Consider the following 15,807-nt stretch of genomic DNA (forward strand, 5'->3'; position numbering starts at 1 on the left):
ATCCGAGGAGCAAACTCCCAGCTTTTCTAACCTCTCGATGTGCATGCAATATCGTTACAATCCTACTAAAAATGGCCACCACCCTCCAAATCCATTTCGCTATCCTCATCAGATCCATCCCCCACCTCATCCCCACTGTCCCAATACTCCGAATCCCCACTAAACCATTCCTCATCTTCCTCCCCATCCGACCGCCTATACCTATTACTCCCATTATCCACATACTCCGAGTGCTCACTTTCCGCATCCATCTCCTCTCCAGAACCCTCCTCACCCCTTCTATTCTCCGCATCCCTTCTATTCACCGCATTCCTTCTATTCTCCGCATTATTCAACATCTCCTGCTGATAATCTGGTAATGGCATATCCTCCGGTTTGTAATCCGTATCCCCTTCCCAATTGAAATCCCAGTATCCATGTGCATTTGGAAAAATCTTACACGTTACTGAAATATACTTCTGACGAGCTCCTCCTTCGGCTCCGTAGTCTCCAGAGAATGTAATTGTTGGGAAATGTTGGATGTAGCCGGCGGCGAGAAGTCTATTGATTCCCCGTTCGAGGAAGTCCAACTTGGTGTACCGCCAACGTAGCTTTTCCCAAGGTAGACTAAAGGTTTTGATTTGAGGAAGAGATCTGATGAATTCGGTCCAGTATAAAGAACAGTACTTTGTTACCGCCATGAACTCAACATTTGGAAAATGTTTGGCGATGATGGCGGTATTCGAATAAACGCCAACATGGCTAATAATCATATTCTTTACCGTCGGGAATTGTAGAGAATTAGTAAGTTGCGTACTACCTCTAAAATCCGAGGGGAAGAAGACAAAGATTAAAGTCGTGACCGTTGAGCAATTCAACATCGGCGTGTAATAGTACGGCATCTGACAGCCCATGCTCAACTCAAGTGACTGTAGGTTTTGGGGGTAATAAATATCACCACTCAGCGTCTTCTCGATGACTTTGACTCCAGAAAGGTGAGGGCCGAGGATATCCCGTGCTTCAGGGAACAATCCCAAATCGCGTTCATAATCGTCTCGCGTTTTCTCTTCCTCCTTGATCTCGTTTTGTAATTGAGCAGGCCCATCCCCTCCGCCGATGAAAAGGAGGCCGGGGGCTTCAAGGCGAGTGTGGTATCCGTACCAGCCGATTGAAATGTGAGTGATATTGTGGTAGAATGGAAGGGTGGAGAGGGTGGAGAAGAACGCATCGAATACGTTTCCTTCGAAAGGTTTGGGGGCGTGGATGCTAAATTTTAGGCCCCGGAGGTTTGGGAAGGCTGTTAGTTTCAAGGGGAGGGCTGTGATGTATTTTATTTCTGCGATGTCCAGTACCACCGTGCTGGAGTAGTTTCCGTGTTAGCTGAGATATACTTGTTGTTTGTGTGAAAAGGTGACATACTGGACCCATCGGCTCAACGGCGCCAACCACCCTCGCGTGAATACTTTCAGCCAATATCTATGATTGACCTCTGACAATTTGATTCCGATGAATCTGGCAGGGAAGGCGATGGAATAACAATGACGAGAACATTTCGCGAATGCATCTCTAGACTGCTTGTCCATGTACTCCAAGACGAAATGGCAGATTTCGGTGGGCAGGGCGGCGAAGAGGCCGTTCCCCTCTTTCTGAAGCAGCATCTCCGATTGAAATTATCGACCCGTCAAGATCTTAGGAGTTATTGCCTTGATCTTGGAATGAATTGACATGAATTGGCCTTCTTATGAACTGAATTTACGCGGTGCGAACGCAAGGGATGACTCGCCTCTCGTTATCATGTGAGGCTGCATATGCATTTACGTCCTCGTAATGCTAGTTACTAACAAGGATCTTCAGCCAGCCGAAAGAGCAGTTTGGAGGCCCAAATGGAATTTCCCACTACGAAGCTACTGCTATTTCAAGACTAGTGTGCTGTGTTCGCCCAGAATTGGTTAGTTTCCCAAATAAGAAGTTTTTATACTCAGCTAAACCCAATTAAGACAATTTCCCCCAAACTAGGTCTAGTCCCAAAGATCCCTGCTTGCGTTGCGATCAACTCTCGCTCATAGAATAGATGGATCCTTTCGACAACCGTCAACATCACCATCATATACACGCCTTCACTACTGGCATCATACGATATCCACTATCAAATTATCGGATTGGATAAGAAAAACTGCCATGGATGAAATGCAGCTGTGGAGGGTCTTCAGCCCTGCGACCAAAGAGGCGAGCTGATATAAAACCCCACGGACCTTGATATCGTTATGATGATGATGATGATGAGAATGATACTAACAATGAATACAGGCGATGCCATGGTGCGCCACCTGGGAGGACCTGGCTGTCAGTGCCCTCTCCTGCCACCTGCTCGATGAAATCCGAGCGCCAGCTCCTGGTCTTGATCCCTTTGAAGGGTACGTACCCACATCTCTACTTGCATTTCTCCTAAAATCACAAGACTTCATTTATTACCACGAACCTTCATGGCATCGATTACGAACACCCGTAATGACTATAATGCTAACTAACATATCTGCGTAGGTTGGACATCCCTCCAATCCGCGACACCCCCCAACCAAACTGTTCCCTCCTCGCCCTCCCCCCGGAACTCCTCTACGCCGTAACCGACCACCTCCACTCCCTTCCCGACATCCTCTCCCTCTCTCTTACCTGCAACCCCCTCCTTTCCGTCTGTCTCCAAAAGCTTCGAGTCTCTTTACACGACCGCATGAAAGGAGCATGGATCAACACTCCCCTGATCTGTCTAGGCTCCCTAACCAGCGTCACCGCGGATCTACCACCCCGAATCCAACCAATCAAAGAAGCGCTAGAAGTACTTCCAAGAGCGCCCATCCCTAACGCCTTCAATCTCACCTACAACCGCGGTGACCGTCGTCCTACCTACCACCGCTTCGAAGTAACCCACACCCTTCTCCAGCGGTACGATAGATTCGACTTATCCGAAGATCTACTCCACAATTTCAGAGGAATGATCCGCTTCCCCCTCCCGAGACTAAAAAGTCAACTTTCAAAATCACCAATGGATGCTCTAATCGTGTTCACGGCTGACCTTCCAAGCTGGACTCATCGATTAATCAAACGTGCAAAGGAACTCGATAACGGAACCTTGAGAGTCTACTCCCAAACCGCAAACTACGTCATCCGCAACCTCACAAAGAAAGAATACATCCCCTTCACCGCCGGTGAAACTCTAAAATCCGAACTAGAATACGTATTCTTCAGATCTCAAACCATCCCGATCGATCAAGCTGTCACCATCATCTTCCTATTCCTGATCTCATGGTCACCCAGTATGAGAGGGCTTGAAGATGAAGCGGTTAGAAAGAATGGCGACGGTGTTCATGGGATTTGGGCGGGTGATTGCTTTGATGTTTGTGAAATGGAAAAGTTGGATGATACGTGGAGGAGTGTGGAGGATGAGACTTTGTTGTCGTTGAGGCTTTACATGCCGAGGATGTACAAAAATACACATGGGCAGAATCGTTGGGGGGGGGCCGGAGGGGCGTAGGGGGTCGGGTCCTACACTTGATTATCTTTATTAGAGGATCGGTACGGCCTATGGAGTTTGGGTTTTTGTATTTCTCGAAGGATTTGAGGGGAACGTGTTATGGACTGCGACTTGCGATACAAGGCTGACTATGAGATATGCTGTCGTCCGATGACACCCGTAGCATCTAGATTTGCATAGTCCTCCTATTGAACATTACGATTACATCCCAGTGTTTTTTTTCTTCTCTTTTTCCAAACCTCAGAATCAAATCCAAACCAGAATCAGATAAAAATCAGATAAAAATCAAATAAAGTCCCATAAATTAGATCAAAATCAAATCAAATAAATCACGCATAAAAAATAAAGTTGCAATGCATCCCCATCGAAAGCCCGGATCGAATCCAACTTTCCTTTGACGAGAGTTGGTTATGCTCATCGACGTGAGAATGGTGGTAAGGAGCTTCGTTTTCGATGGCTTTTCGCAGCAGCAGCAGCAGCAGCAGCAGAGTATTCTACGCCGAGGTACCAAAAAAGGTCTTTTGGAGACCACCCGACAAAAAGTGACCGACGAATGTTGAATTTTCACCGTGGGGATGGGAAACCGCCGGGTTCTATGTAAAATTGATATCACAAAAGGGAATGATTTCGATATCGTGGGATTAGGTATACGACTCTCGGGTGAATTCAGGACTGCGAGCTCTTCGACCTCTCATACAATATCATTCCTTCCTCCCTAATACCCCTGCGCGTGGAAAGTCCGTTTATTCCGCCTTATTGTAAACGTCTACATCAAGCCTTCACCGCCCCCCACCACGCAACCCCCAACGCCCCACCGATCAATATCGCCAAAAACGGTGGCATCCCAAACCACCTCCCCCCGACAAAGCTGGTGGCCGTCACCGCCACCCAAAAAGGATCGATCCCCAACTCCCTCCCACCGCTATACTCCTCATCCAACACTGCGGTCTGAAAAAGTCTGTATACCGCGGTGTAAACCAACCCCGTGGCTAGCGCATTCACACCCCTCAAAAACGATACCGTCCACCTTCGTTTCCTGATCGTTGACCACAAACCCATTACCCCTGCTGCCAATACGATCCCCGGTGTGAACATTCCGAAGAAGCCGATCATCGCGCCTACTTCCTTCGGCATGCTCCCGTTCCCGTTACGTACCGCCAAAGCACCGAGGTAAACGGCAATATTGAAATTCGGCCCCGGAAAAGCCTGAATGATCGCGAGTCCTAATAAAAAATCTCGACTGGATACCCACCCCTCGCCTACTATATAATCTCGCAGCAGAGGGATTACCACGGGCCCACCGCCGAAGATTATGGTACCGGCGAGGTAGAGGTTTGCGAAGACGGAGTAAGGGAGGGGTGGGGTTTTGAGGGTACCCCGGAGGACCATGACCGTTACGAAGGTTGTGAAGAAGGCGGCGATGACGAAGAGGCCGGTTCGCCAGGTCAGGAGTTGGTTTTCCGGGGTGAAGGAGGGGGGTGTGGTGGGGGGTTCCGGGGAGGTTGAGACTGGGAGGATGGGATGGTCGGTATTTTGTCTTCTTTGGCGGGTGGTGGAGGAGGAGGTTATTGATGGAGTATCGTCTGGGATCGGTGGTGGGGAGGTTATCACCTCCTGACTTTCCTGATTTTCAACTCTTTGTTTTTTAAACTTCTTGATGAAGTTATGAAGCCAGCGGTAATCCCACACAACAGTACCGACCCCTCCCGCGAACATCAGTACCGGAAAGAACCACAGCGCGGAATATAACATCCCCACCGCTCCTCCCAGAAACACCAGTATCCTGGACATCTGGTCCGTAATCGCCTTTTCGGATAACTGTACCGCCGCCAGGGCGATGATTCCCACCGTTGCGGCGTTAAGACCCGACAGGAGGGCATACACCGGTGACGGCATCGTCTCCCCGATTTTAGAGACGCCGAGGGAGAGGGTGTACATTCCTACGGCGCCGGGTAGGCTAACATTATAATTCAGCATCCGGAAGACACGGAAGCGGGATAAACGGACTGACTGACCACCAAATGCAGAATGCAAGGAACCCGCTGAGGAACCCGCCGTGAATGGAGTTTATGCAAAACAGCATTTTGGTACTCGCTGGGCCCGGGAGACCCTGGCAGAGGGCGAACAGTTCTTGGTACTTTTTACATATTAGTATCAATGTGACAGCAGGGCGTAGAATGAGTGGCCTAACGTACCATCTGCTCATCGATCCATTTCAACTTGTCCACGAACTTCGTGTGGAACTACCAAGCCCTCGTGTTAGCAATTAAGCTTGTAGATACCAACGGGGGGAATGTACAATCTGAAAATGCACCGGCGGCCCTCCAAACGCCGTAAACCCCAAATGCCAATTCGCAACCACAAAATTCCTCCATTTCTCGGAAACATGAACCCGTAGTTGTCGCGTGGGCTCCGGTTCACGCGTTGTCGCAGCAGTCGGCTCACGATGGGGGATTGGAGAACGGAAGGAGAGCATCGTGTGATTCTAATCGAATACCTCCCTTTTCAAACCCGGTATCGATTATCAGGATTAATTGTAGTTACAGAATTCAGGAGGAGTCATTCGATGAGACTCCATTGTTACCCCATCACGACGAGCTGTGGTGTTGTCCCAGCCAATGAATTGAATGCTAAGAAAGCACGCCATTCGCGCTTGCTTGTGAGCTTGGAATATCTTGTCATATCTCTTGGTTCGCTCGACTCCAATAAACGGGAGCGGGTATAAATTCGAGATTTATAGGTTTGTTGAAAAGCGAGCCGTTTCTGTAGCTTCAAAGATGGCCTACATGTGTGTAGACATCCGATATAATTCTGATCATGACACGATCAGCTCCAGGAAAGAATCGGATTCGGCAGCGCGGGCACCGGTCCCTTGCAGGTCGAACGGAAAACGGCATCTACAAGCAGGTGAGTAATAAATTGCAGACTTTACGATACCGCGCGCTTCGAAAAATAATGGACGATCAGAAGCTTAAGATGAACACAAGAGAAAACAAGCTTTGATCGGAAACTGCGAAGGCTTCAGAAGGTATTGTTCGTACCCGTGTATGGCGCCAAAAATAGCGACCGATTGGATGAAGGTCAAGGGTAGACCTGGGAGACGGAAGACACCGGAAGAATGGCATTCATGCAAGAGGATCTGCGGGGTTCTTGTTCGAACAAGCCAACTTGCTGTTTTATCGATTGCGGCAAAGCTCCAATCCATCGTTGGGCTGCCTGTTGTACCCGTTCTGCAGTATGGAACGAAACATCCAGAGGTAATCCGGATCTGAACATGTGTCCGTCTCATATCTCGAGATCTAATTTAGAACCCATATTAATCTCCAAAAGCGCCTTCGAGCCTTGACAAATTCGAGTCCGACCGACATCGAATCTTGCCGTCCAACGTGCCTGCCTGTCTTTGCTTGAACAAACAGAACCGGGATTGATTTGCGGACGAGGTTGGTACGCCCTCTGATTGGGCCATGCTGCAGCACCGGGGTGGCAGCCAAGCCCGACTTGGAGCCAATCGCCAGACGGGAGGAAGCGCTCTCGACCGCCTTTTCCACCTCCGCCCAGATTTTCTTATTTTCTTCCCTTGCGAACGATCTATAACCGCTGAGAAATAGCTCACGGGCAGGAGCCTCGATCATTGGGCGGGCGGTGGGATTATGTTCCGTGCAGGCTGGACGACCAACAGGAAGAGTTAGCTGTGCATGAAGAAGAAAGATGAATGGAAGGAAGATGGACTCAAAATGCAGCTGCCGCCCACATGGTTTTCGTCCCTGCTTTTTTTCCCTTCCCTTTTTCTCTCTTTTCGATTCCTTGGTGGTTTTCGACTGTACCTTTTTGCATCCCTTCGAAAAGAACGAACGAACGTGATCTCGGGTTCTTTAGTACCATACCCTCCGGCCTTCACCTTTTGTCGACAAGAGTTCAGTTGTAAACGCTCACCCGCCTGCTGGATTGAAGAGGACCTGTTCAACATCCCCCGACCAGCTCAAAGTTGACCTTTGAGCTCTCTCGACGACGACCCGACGGAACGAAATAAATATTTATTTCTACAGCCCTTTCTTCAGGCTCTGATTAATATTCACACCCACGACCGATTATACGTATAAAATTAAAAAATTAAAAAAAAATATCCGACAAGATGCTGCGCTCACTCGTCGCCGCCGTCGTTCTTGCGGCTACGGCTTCCGCTCACTTTGTCATCACATACCCACCGGACAGAGGAAATTCCTACAACACTCAATTTCAATTCCCATGTACGACCCTACTCTCTCCATAAACGTCAGCGCCACGGACAAAACTAACATGATTGAATAATAATAGGCGGCGGTCTCGAAGCCACCGGCAACCGTTCGTTCTGGCCGACGAACGGTGGCGCGATGGCCTTCGTCCCTCTCCACGACTTCGCCTTCACCACGATCAACATCGCCATCGGCGACAACATCCAAGAAACCACCGATGTCAACAGGTGGAACCACATCATGGTCCCGACGTTCAACCAAACCGGAGGAAACGGCACATTCTGTCTGCCACACGTTCTGATCCCACCGTCGCTAAAGCCGCTGGTTAAAGCGGGTGTCAATGCCACCATTCAGATCATTCAGCTTGTTGCTAGCGGAAGCGCTTTGTACAACGTACGCATTCGTTCTGCTCCAAACCCTCACAAACAAAAGATCACGAGGCTAATATGATGTTAAAACAGTGCGCCGACATCACCTTCTCGGACACCGAAGCCCAACGTTTCGGCAACCCCCAAATCTGGAACTCCATCTGCTTCAACTCCACAAACATGGGCGCCAACCACCTCGCCGACGCGGACCGTCAAATAAACTACACCGAACTCGCCCTTCAAGAGTTAAACCTAAAGATGGCCGCCGGATCGCACGTCTCCATCGGTGCTACGACGCTGTTAGCGTCGCTGGCGGTTTCGATGGGTGTGCTGCTGAGCGGACTGTTGTAGTTCCATTTTTACGTTCGGTTCGGTAATCGGTTTCACGAGTTTTCTTCTTGACGGTTGGGGGCATTAATGGGTTGAACGTGGTGCTGTTTTTGCTTCGTGCTCCTTTAGCGATTTTTCTTCATTATTCCGACCTGTATAGTTTCCTTTCACCTCTCCCCCTACCTACCTACCTACCCACCTACCTATCATCTGTCCCCTGGGTTTATGTTACTTGGCATTTGGCGTCCTTTTGTGGGTTCTTTTATATTCTGTCACTTTCCTTTGAAGAGGTCGTATATACCTTTTTACATATATACCTTTTTATCGTCGCATCCTCGAGTTCACCCGAGCGGGGAACGGACGGTGGACGGTTTAACCCTGCGATGTAGGACAGCCGTTATATCATATCGGCCGACCGGTTTACGCTCCTTAATATCATACGATACAACACAAAAGGATGATGACGATGTTGTCCGCAAGATACGGTTCGACGTAGGAGTGATGTTAATGTATATCGTTAAATGCCCGATCGTACGAGGGAGGTTTGGGTGGCAACACGCACGATAAGCTATAAGATCTCAATCGTGATTTCGAATATTTGGGGTTTTGCGCGGTCGGAAAGTTCATCGAGTCATAGGTTCTCGTACCGCACAAAAAGATATCCGACGCCGCATGGCATCGATGGCAACATGCATCTTTTGAATAAACATTAATTTTGGATGGAGGAAGGGGAGTGGGTTTCGAAACGATAGCGGGCACGTATTGAAGTCCTTCCGCAAAACGAACGGTAGACATCCGTCGCAAGATATCGCATAAAAGATGGACGTCTTAACGTATCGATAATTTGCACAACCGGTAAAAATATGCCGCTTGGGAAAAGGTGCGTAAGCGGCACAGAGATCCAGGCTGACGACAAGGGCGGTTATGCTGTAGGACAGCAATACTCCCCAGGGGAGAGATAATCGCTCGGGGCTTGGTATGTATAAATCATATCATCTATGGACGGCGGTCCGAGGTTGCTGTAAAACTTGCTCGGAGGCATCAGTGAGGATTATAGCAGCATTGTAAGCAGGTTGTGCCGCTGGCTAACTCTGGCGGACTTGAGAGATTGATTGGTATTTCCGGTGAGGGTTCTCGCCAGGTTCACGGTATCTTCAACCTCCCCGAAAAGACTCGAGGCCATCATGAAAAAGAAAGACGGAAAGACCTCAACCTCCGATCTCAAACCGAAAATAACTATTTTCCCAACCGGTCTGAACCCCTTACATATATATCTCTAATTCCGTCCTTCACCTCGCAATCCCCTGCTATAAATCTGCATCCGAGCGATATCAACACAGCGGTGGCGCCCTGCATTGCTGACCATCACCATTGTTTCATGACCGCAGGAAAAAACACCCATATATTTGGGAAGGTCTCGATCGGTGAAACGCCGGCAGACGGGTGGATGGGAGGTGAGGCGATGTCGACATGTCAGGTACGGACGCTCCACAAATGCGGTTCCGGTTCGTAAAGTTGGTCTTCACGGAAATCTAAAAACTGACCTCATAAGTACTTGGCAGGCCCCCGGCGACGGTCTAAACTTAATAGCCCCAGGAACACCGCGCAGCACGTAAGATTCCAATTCACGAGTTCCAAGCGAGACCGGGGGTAAACTGCGGTACTGAGGTAAGCTGCAACCGCTGACTACTTAGGTGACCACTAGGGTACATCTGAGATACCGGATTGATTAGTAGCTTTAGGGTTTGGATTGAGGCGGTGGAACACGGGATGAGAGATCTTTTCGAGTACCGGTGAGAGCCGGTGGGGTCGGGGTTTTCTTGGCCATGCAGGCTTGCGTGGGCTAAATATAATTTTTTGACGACGGTCAACACATATCATGACTTGACCGGTGCCGAAGGGTTTCGAGATTTCTGGTTTTGAAAGAACCTTTCGGTATACGAAGCGAGAACATGGCAGATGGCTTGCTACATCGCCATAGTAGTGAATAATCTTGAGCGAAAACGAACTCTTAGAATCCACACGGGTCACATCTGGTCTAGTTTCTATGGATCCCAAAAACCCGGCTCTCCAACCCCCTATCATGACATGCAGGCACTACAATATAACCAGGGATGCCCACATGATTACACGAAAAAAAATTATGGTATAAAGTTAGACGTGCCGCATACCCCTTTAACCACGTTGACATTAAACTAGGAACGCATGTGGGAGATGCGGGTGGATTGTTCATGTCTAGCAAAGTGCACTTGTACCTTACCTTACCTTGCTTGCGTTCTCCATGAGGAACGAGCAAAGCACGGATCATTCCGTCTTGCAAAAGAAAAAAAAAGACGTTTGCCTTGCAATGCCACGGTTTAGATATCTTGCATCAGAATCTTGAAACGAGGGCGTGGAAACACCAGGTGGATATGGAATTTTGTTAACGTGATCGTACTCCACTTCTTAGAATACATCGCTGGCCATGGTGCTAATTGAGTAGATGGTTTTATCCAATCTGCGTAATGTCTATCCGGTCGAAGGTGTATAAGAAGACCTCGAATCCTCCCACTCGGCCTGAAACATCATCGGTCAAAACTTCATTCTTTCATCAAGCTTCGATTATTTTATAATAATTTCCTTGCCACGATCTTTTAAATTCTTTCGTCGCCTTTTCCATCCCTTCTCAAGATAATTAATACGCTCGTTCCGCAATGGGGCCCCCGGTAAACCTCACCCAAGCCGACCTAAACCTCGCCGCCTCGATCACCATAAATCTCGGCTTCCTCGCCCGTAACTTCTACGACTCCAAGACGCTCGACGTGGTCTCCGCCTTCGCCGGATTCTACAACACCACCCCGAACGCCACGAACACCGAAATCCTCACTTTCAGCGGTGCTCGTCCGCGTGATCTTGACATTTTGCTTGAAATGTTGGGTCGTCGTGAGTTTTTACGCGATAGTATCCTTTGGCTCGATGCCGTCGCCGATCGGTTGCCGAGGATGCCGGGTTCGGGGCACATTCTGGTGCCGGTGTTTGCGGTGTTTACGGTGCTTACGACGATTATTATTGCGCTGAGGCTTTGGAGCCGGCAGACTATTGCGGGGGGTGTTAGGGCTTACGATTGGATCATGGTGTTCGGTTATGTACGTTCCTTACGTACGGCTTACGGATGATAAAGCACATGCTAACGAAAGCAGTTCATGACTCTCGTCTATGGCTCCAGCGCTCTGTACCACGCCGTCAATATAAACACGGCTTCTCAATTCTGGGACTACAGCTGGAATGAAATCGCCCTCCAACAGATAGTAAGACCCTTCCTTCGCGATTGGCTCTCGATGACAATATTAATATCTGCAAAACTACAGTTCTACATCGCCCTCGACATCCTCTACCCCCTCACCGCGCTGACCATAAAATCCTCCCTCCTCCTCTTCTACTACACCCTCTCCCCGGCCCGGTACCTCCGATGGTCCGTCTGGGCAACCTTCGGTTTCACATTCGCCACCGCCGCAACGGTAGTACTCTACAGTATCTTCAAATGCCATCCTGTAAACTACTGGTCCGAGTGGTACACCAGCACCTGCGATCCACACCAAACCATTCCGTACCTCGTCACCGGATCGTTGATGATTTTGAGCGATGTGATCATTTGGGTTTTGCCGTTGCCGATGGTTATGAAGTTGCAACTTTACAGACGGGAGAGGATTGCGGCGGTTTTTACGTTCAGTTTGGGGATTTTGTAAGTTTTATGCTCCATTTCTTACGAATTTGCGATTTTGGATAGCGGGCTGACGGGGTACTTTAGCGCCTGCATCGCATCCATCTTTCGCCTCAAAGCGGTACACAAATACTTTCTCACCTCCGGCGGCACCGGCAAAACGCCGATTATAAACACCTGGACAATCGTCGAACTCAACCTCGCCATCATCTGCGCTTCGGCCCCAGCCCTCCGCGCACTCTGCATCAAGCACGTCCCGAAGCTTCTCAGCTACGGCAGCGATAGCACGGATGGTAGCAACAGCAACAGCAGCGGAGGTAGCATGAACGATCGCGCCCGTAAGAATACTCGGAGCGTCCACGGAAGGATCATTGTGCATCACGATCAGATTAGGCCGTCGGATATGGCGTCGTTGAGAAGTGGGATTTCGAGGACGGGGAGCGGGTGGAGCGATGTCGAGAAGAGTGTGCATTATTCGTCGACGTCGAGGATTGGGAGCCCTGTTTAGAGGGTTATACATATGGGTGAGGTTCGGTGGGTTGAGTTGACATCCTTCATTTTGAATTTATCACGTTTGGGTGAGCTATACAGAGTGCAGAGGCGTTTGTTTCGCGAGGATGGTAATGGTGTAATTTTAACGTTAGATCCCCTCTGCACTCTTTTACCTACATTCGCTTTTGCTTTTCTTTTCTATCAGTACTTGAGTTCTCGCTGGGAAGATGGTGGAACCATTGTGACGAGAAGATTTATATCGAGAGGCTTATGCTGCCTCCTCCGAGAACTTGATAGTTAGCCACCGGGTGGATTTTAATTTGGAGTTAGTTCGAGAGGGTCTGGGTTTAATGGTGGACGTTAAAGCAAGAAAATATCAAGTCTGTCGAATCGTTCCCGTTCACTTTGTCGTAGTTGTGAGTTTCCGTTTTACACGTTTTGTAAGGAACCGCGTTGACCCCGTGGTATTCCCCCAAAACTCCCCCGCAATCGGTGCCGACGACACGTGGGTTTTTGCCCACTTTCCTCGCCGAGAGCGGGTAACTTTAGCGGCGTACTACGAGAGAACGAGAGGGAGTAACTTGATTCCGACGACGGGAGGTTGTAGGTGTTACTCAAGAGATCCCTGGGAACTTGGCTTTACAATGGATCGTTAAGTAGAAGTTGGGGGAATGTGGTAGCGTTGGGTTGAAGATCAAATTTGAGGCGGAACCTATAGACTTATTGGCTTCGGGTCACCACAGAGTATTACGTTTTTCCTAGTACGTATCGATACAGCATATCGGGCCTAACCTTTGTCGTATCGTTCACAAACCGAGCCAACGAATTCGATACCAAGATAGCCCCCCCTCTTCTATGCATTATACGACCATCAACTGGTCAGCTACTGATCCACATCCAACTCTTCATAATGCCTAAATATCCCCAACGCATACGGCAACCGTCTCTTACTCTCCAAATAACTCTTCAACCACTCCTCCCCCTTCAACCCCTCATACCACCCGAACAACTCCTCGAACCCCTTTTCCTCCTTCAACTCCCCCACCTTCTTCGGAAACGCATGGTTCACCCCATCGACCACCTGCCACACCGTCGTATCCGCATAGCTTATCTGCTCACCTACCAAATACTTTGACTCCGGGTATTTAGATTTATTATATTTAATAACTTTATCGAAGAAGCCGAAGAATTTGGGGATTCTGGAGCCACGGAATTCTTTGGCGAAGCGGAGGGCTTCGGGTTTTTGATCTTCGTAGTAGAGACCTACGCCGACGGGGTGGTGGGCGTTGTGGGCTTCATCACCGAGGTCGAGGGCTGTGAGGGTGTATTGGTGGACCAGGTATTTGTTGTCGTCTGTTGGGGCGAGACCTTCGTGGTCGCCGAGGTAGAGGAGGATATTGGGGGTTTGCGAGAGGAGGATTGGGGAGTCCGGGACTCGAAGGATGGGAGGGCAGAGGACTGGGGCTTCGTCCGAGGCTGTATGGATCGTAAGATGGTCAATTTAGCGAACTGAGGGAGCGCAATTGAGTGGAAATGCGTATTACCGGTGACATTGTCCCTGCTGATCAAACCGACAAGACCGGAAATCCCTTCTTTCGATTCATTGGTAGTGTCTTTATACGGTACTCCGGCGCTATCATACGCTTTCCCGTCAGCTTGTATATGACGTCACAGTATCACCTTGATGCGGGAGAATCAAACGTACGCTTCCAATGCCAGACGAACATATTCTCCGCGACCGGGAATTGCCGGCCAGTAAAGAAGTTCATATTTAGGCTCCAATTTAGCCTTCTTCGCGGATGGGGTATCGGCCATTTTGGAGATACGTGAGGTGTATGTGAGGTTCCGAAAGTGGAGGTTCGGAATTGCTTGGCGGGGCTGTAGTTGTGCTGTGGACACGCCTCGAAAGATGGTTCGTATCAAGGACACGAACTTGGGGAGTCGATTGCGGTATATATACGTCCGAGATATATATATGCAGTATGAAGGAATTAGAGGCTGCTCGGCATCATGAACAGGAGTTGTGAGGACTAATCAGCCAAAGATGGCTATTTGCTGACGAAGCCTTACTACCCCAATTTGTTAACGCGACAAGGTATCTCCTGCGGCGGTGAGTGGATACCTCGATGGCTTCGGGTGTAAATAAAACGTGACTTCAAGGGTTTAGATATCCGATTCGCAGGCGGTTTGGCGTACGGCCGGGAAACCTCGTGAGTAGCAGATGTGTTGAAGGAACTCGCTTCAAAACTTCGGATCGTTTAGACCCGAGACTGATTCATAGCTTTGCGATTGTTTCCCTATCGTTACATATTCGTACATTTATTATTCATGGCTAATCCTTCCATGCACTCATTAAAAGCTATCTTAATACCCCCAATACCCCTTCGTCAACCATGCCGCATACCCACTCATCCCCACCAGATATCCCAAAGTTCCAAGGAATCCGATAATACGACCGGGTCCAAGCGCTGCCGCACGACGAAGCCCGAATTCACTATCCACGGCCCACATTAGCAGCTCGAACCCATATAAAGTCGAACGAACAAGGCATCAGAATTCCAAAAACATACGCATGTCCAACCCGCAATAAGAACAAAGTCCCCAACGCTCCTGCGAGAATATTCCGATCCGCACCATTAATCTCCGCCAGCGCTGTGATCGTTAACTATATCCCCGAATAACCCATCAGCATCGCAAACCCGACTATATTATATCGCCAGAGATATAAACAGGGTACCAACCGCCAAAGGCACGTTCTCCGCGAAATTGGCATGGGATCTCGCGGCAATGGTCAACGGATCCGGAGTATCCTGTGAACTTTTCCCTTCCTTTGATTTATCGCCTACGAAGACGCCGGTTCCGACGCGGGTGGAGATGACGCGGTAGGCGAGGAGGCTGTAGTAGGAGGTGAAGAGGGGGAGAGCCAGGGCGGTGATGGCTGTTTATGGAGGGTATTGTTAGCGTTATTTATGCTACGAAGGGCGGGTTGATAATTTGCAACCGAGCGCGCCGGCGGTTGTTGGCGGTATCTGCCATTTTGAAACCGCCAAAATGTTGGGATGCTACGATGCATGCTACGAATAAAAACTACTGGTGGAGCCATTCGGGGGACATACGAGTTCCGATTCTGAGTCCGAGAGTCCCCGTCGACATCTCTGGTAAGAGTGAGAGAAACTG

At 49.3% G+C, this 15,807-nt stretch overlaps 9 protein-coding genes across 10 annotated transcripts; 4 read left to right on the forward strand and 5 right to left on the reverse strand.

The window, feature by feature from the left end:
- Positions 1–65: 65 nt before the first annotated feature.
- On the reverse strand, positions 66–1,637 carry DFL_000108 (uncharacterized protein; the record flags this gene model as incomplete). Its single annotated transcript, XM_067629647.1, has 2 exons — positions 66–1,338; positions 1,399–1,637. 2 exons carry the CDS (start codon positions 1,635–1,637, stop codon positions 66–68), a joined length of 1,512 nt encoding a protein of 503 aa, XP_067494630.1.
- Positions 1,638–2,157: 520 nt separating this feature from the next.
- Positions 2,158–3,508, forward strand: DFL_000109 (uncharacterized protein; the record flags this gene model as incomplete). Its single annotated transcript, XM_067629658.1, has 3 exons — positions 2,158–2,205; positions 2,287–2,393; positions 2,521–3,508. The coding sequence occupies 3 exons, from the start codon at positions 2,158–2,160 to the stop codon at positions 3,506–3,508; spliced, it is 1,143 nt and encodes a 380-aa protein (XP_067494631.1).
- A 771-nt stretch (positions 3,509–4,279) lies between these two features.
- On the reverse strand, positions 4,280–5,984 carry DFL_000110 (uncharacterized protein; the record flags this gene model as incomplete). Its single annotated transcript, XM_067629670.1, has 4 exons — positions 4,280–5,465; positions 5,524–5,645; positions 5,704–5,751; positions 5,808–5,984. 4 exons carry the CDS (start codon positions 5,982–5,984, stop codon positions 4,280–4,282), a joined length of 1,533 nt encoding a protein of 510 aa, XP_067494632.1.
- Positions 5,985–6,323: 339 nt separating this feature from the next.
- DFL_000111 (uncharacterized protein) lies at positions 6,324–7,140 on the reverse strand (the record flags this gene model as incomplete). Its single annotated transcript, XM_067629681.1, has 3 exons — positions 6,324–6,405; positions 6,550–6,807; positions 6,875–7,140. 3 exons carry the CDS (start codon positions 7,138–7,140, stop codon positions 6,324–6,326), a joined length of 606 nt encoding a protein of 201 aa, XP_067494633.1.
- Positions 7,141–7,640: 500 nt separating this feature from the next.
- Positions 7,641–8,459, forward strand: DFL_000112 (uncharacterized protein; the record flags this gene model as incomplete). The annotated part of the gene is made up of 3 exons (XM_067629692.1): positions 7,641–7,755; positions 7,823–8,133; positions 8,202–8,459. The coding sequence occupies 3 exons, from the start codon at positions 7,641–7,643 to the stop codon at positions 8,457–8,459; spliced, it is 684 nt and encodes a 227-aa protein (XP_067494634.1).
- A 1,163-nt stretch (positions 8,460–9,622) lies between these two features.
- On the forward strand, positions 9,623–10,171 carry DFL_000113 (uncharacterized protein; the record flags this gene model as incomplete). 2 transcript variants are annotated; one of them, XM_067629704.1, is made up of 4 exons in its annotated part: positions 9,623–9,689; positions 9,827–9,915; positions 10,001–10,050; positions 10,144–10,171. In XM_067629704.1, 4 exons carry the CDS (start codon positions 9,623–9,625, stop codon positions 10,169–10,171), a joined length of 234 nt encoding a protein of 77 aa, XP_067494636.1. The 2 variants fall into 2 exon arrangements, with proteins under 2 accessions (XP_067494636.1, XP_067494635.1); XM_067629703.1 differs by having other exon boundaries at positions 9,991–10,050; positions 10,144–10,167.
- Positions 10,172–11,131: 960 nt separating this feature from the next.
- DFL_000114 (uncharacterized protein) lies at positions 11,132–12,646 on the forward strand (the record flags this gene model as incomplete). Its single annotated transcript, XM_067629715.1, has 4 exons — positions 11,132–11,563; positions 11,618–11,725; positions 11,786–12,159; positions 12,226–12,646. 4 exons carry the CDS (start codon positions 11,132–11,134, stop codon positions 12,644–12,646), a joined length of 1,335 nt encoding a protein of 444 aa, XP_067494637.1.
- Positions 12,647–13,513: 867 nt separating this feature from the next.
- DFL_000115 (uncharacterized protein) lies at positions 13,514–14,445 on the reverse strand (the record flags this gene model as incomplete). The annotated part of the gene is made up of 3 exons (XM_067629726.1): positions 13,514–14,106; positions 14,175–14,263; positions 14,336–14,445. The coding sequence occupies 3 exons, from the start codon at positions 14,443–14,445 to the stop codon at positions 13,514–13,516; spliced, it is 792 nt and encodes a 263-aa protein (XP_067494638.1).
- A 549-nt stretch (positions 14,446–14,994) lies between these two features.
- DFL_000116 (uncharacterized protein) lies at positions 14,995–15,783 on the reverse strand (the record flags this gene model as incomplete). Its single annotated transcript, XM_067629737.1, has 4 exons — positions 14,995–15,124; positions 15,201–15,295; positions 15,372–15,568; positions 15,747–15,783. 4 exons carry the CDS (start codon positions 15,781–15,783, stop codon positions 14,995–14,997), a joined length of 459 nt encoding a protein of 152 aa, XP_067494639.1.
- Positions 15,784–15,807: the final 24 nt, after the last annotated feature.

The sequence above is a fragment of the Arthrobotrys flagrans genome, assembly GCF_004000055.1.
Source record: "Arthrobotrys flagrans strain CBS H-5679 chromosome Unknown unitig_15, whole genome shotgun sequence".
Classification (NCBI taxonomy): Eukaryota; Fungi; Ascomycota; class Orbiliomycetes; order Orbiliales; family Orbiliaceae; genus Arthrobotrys; species Arthrobotrys flagrans.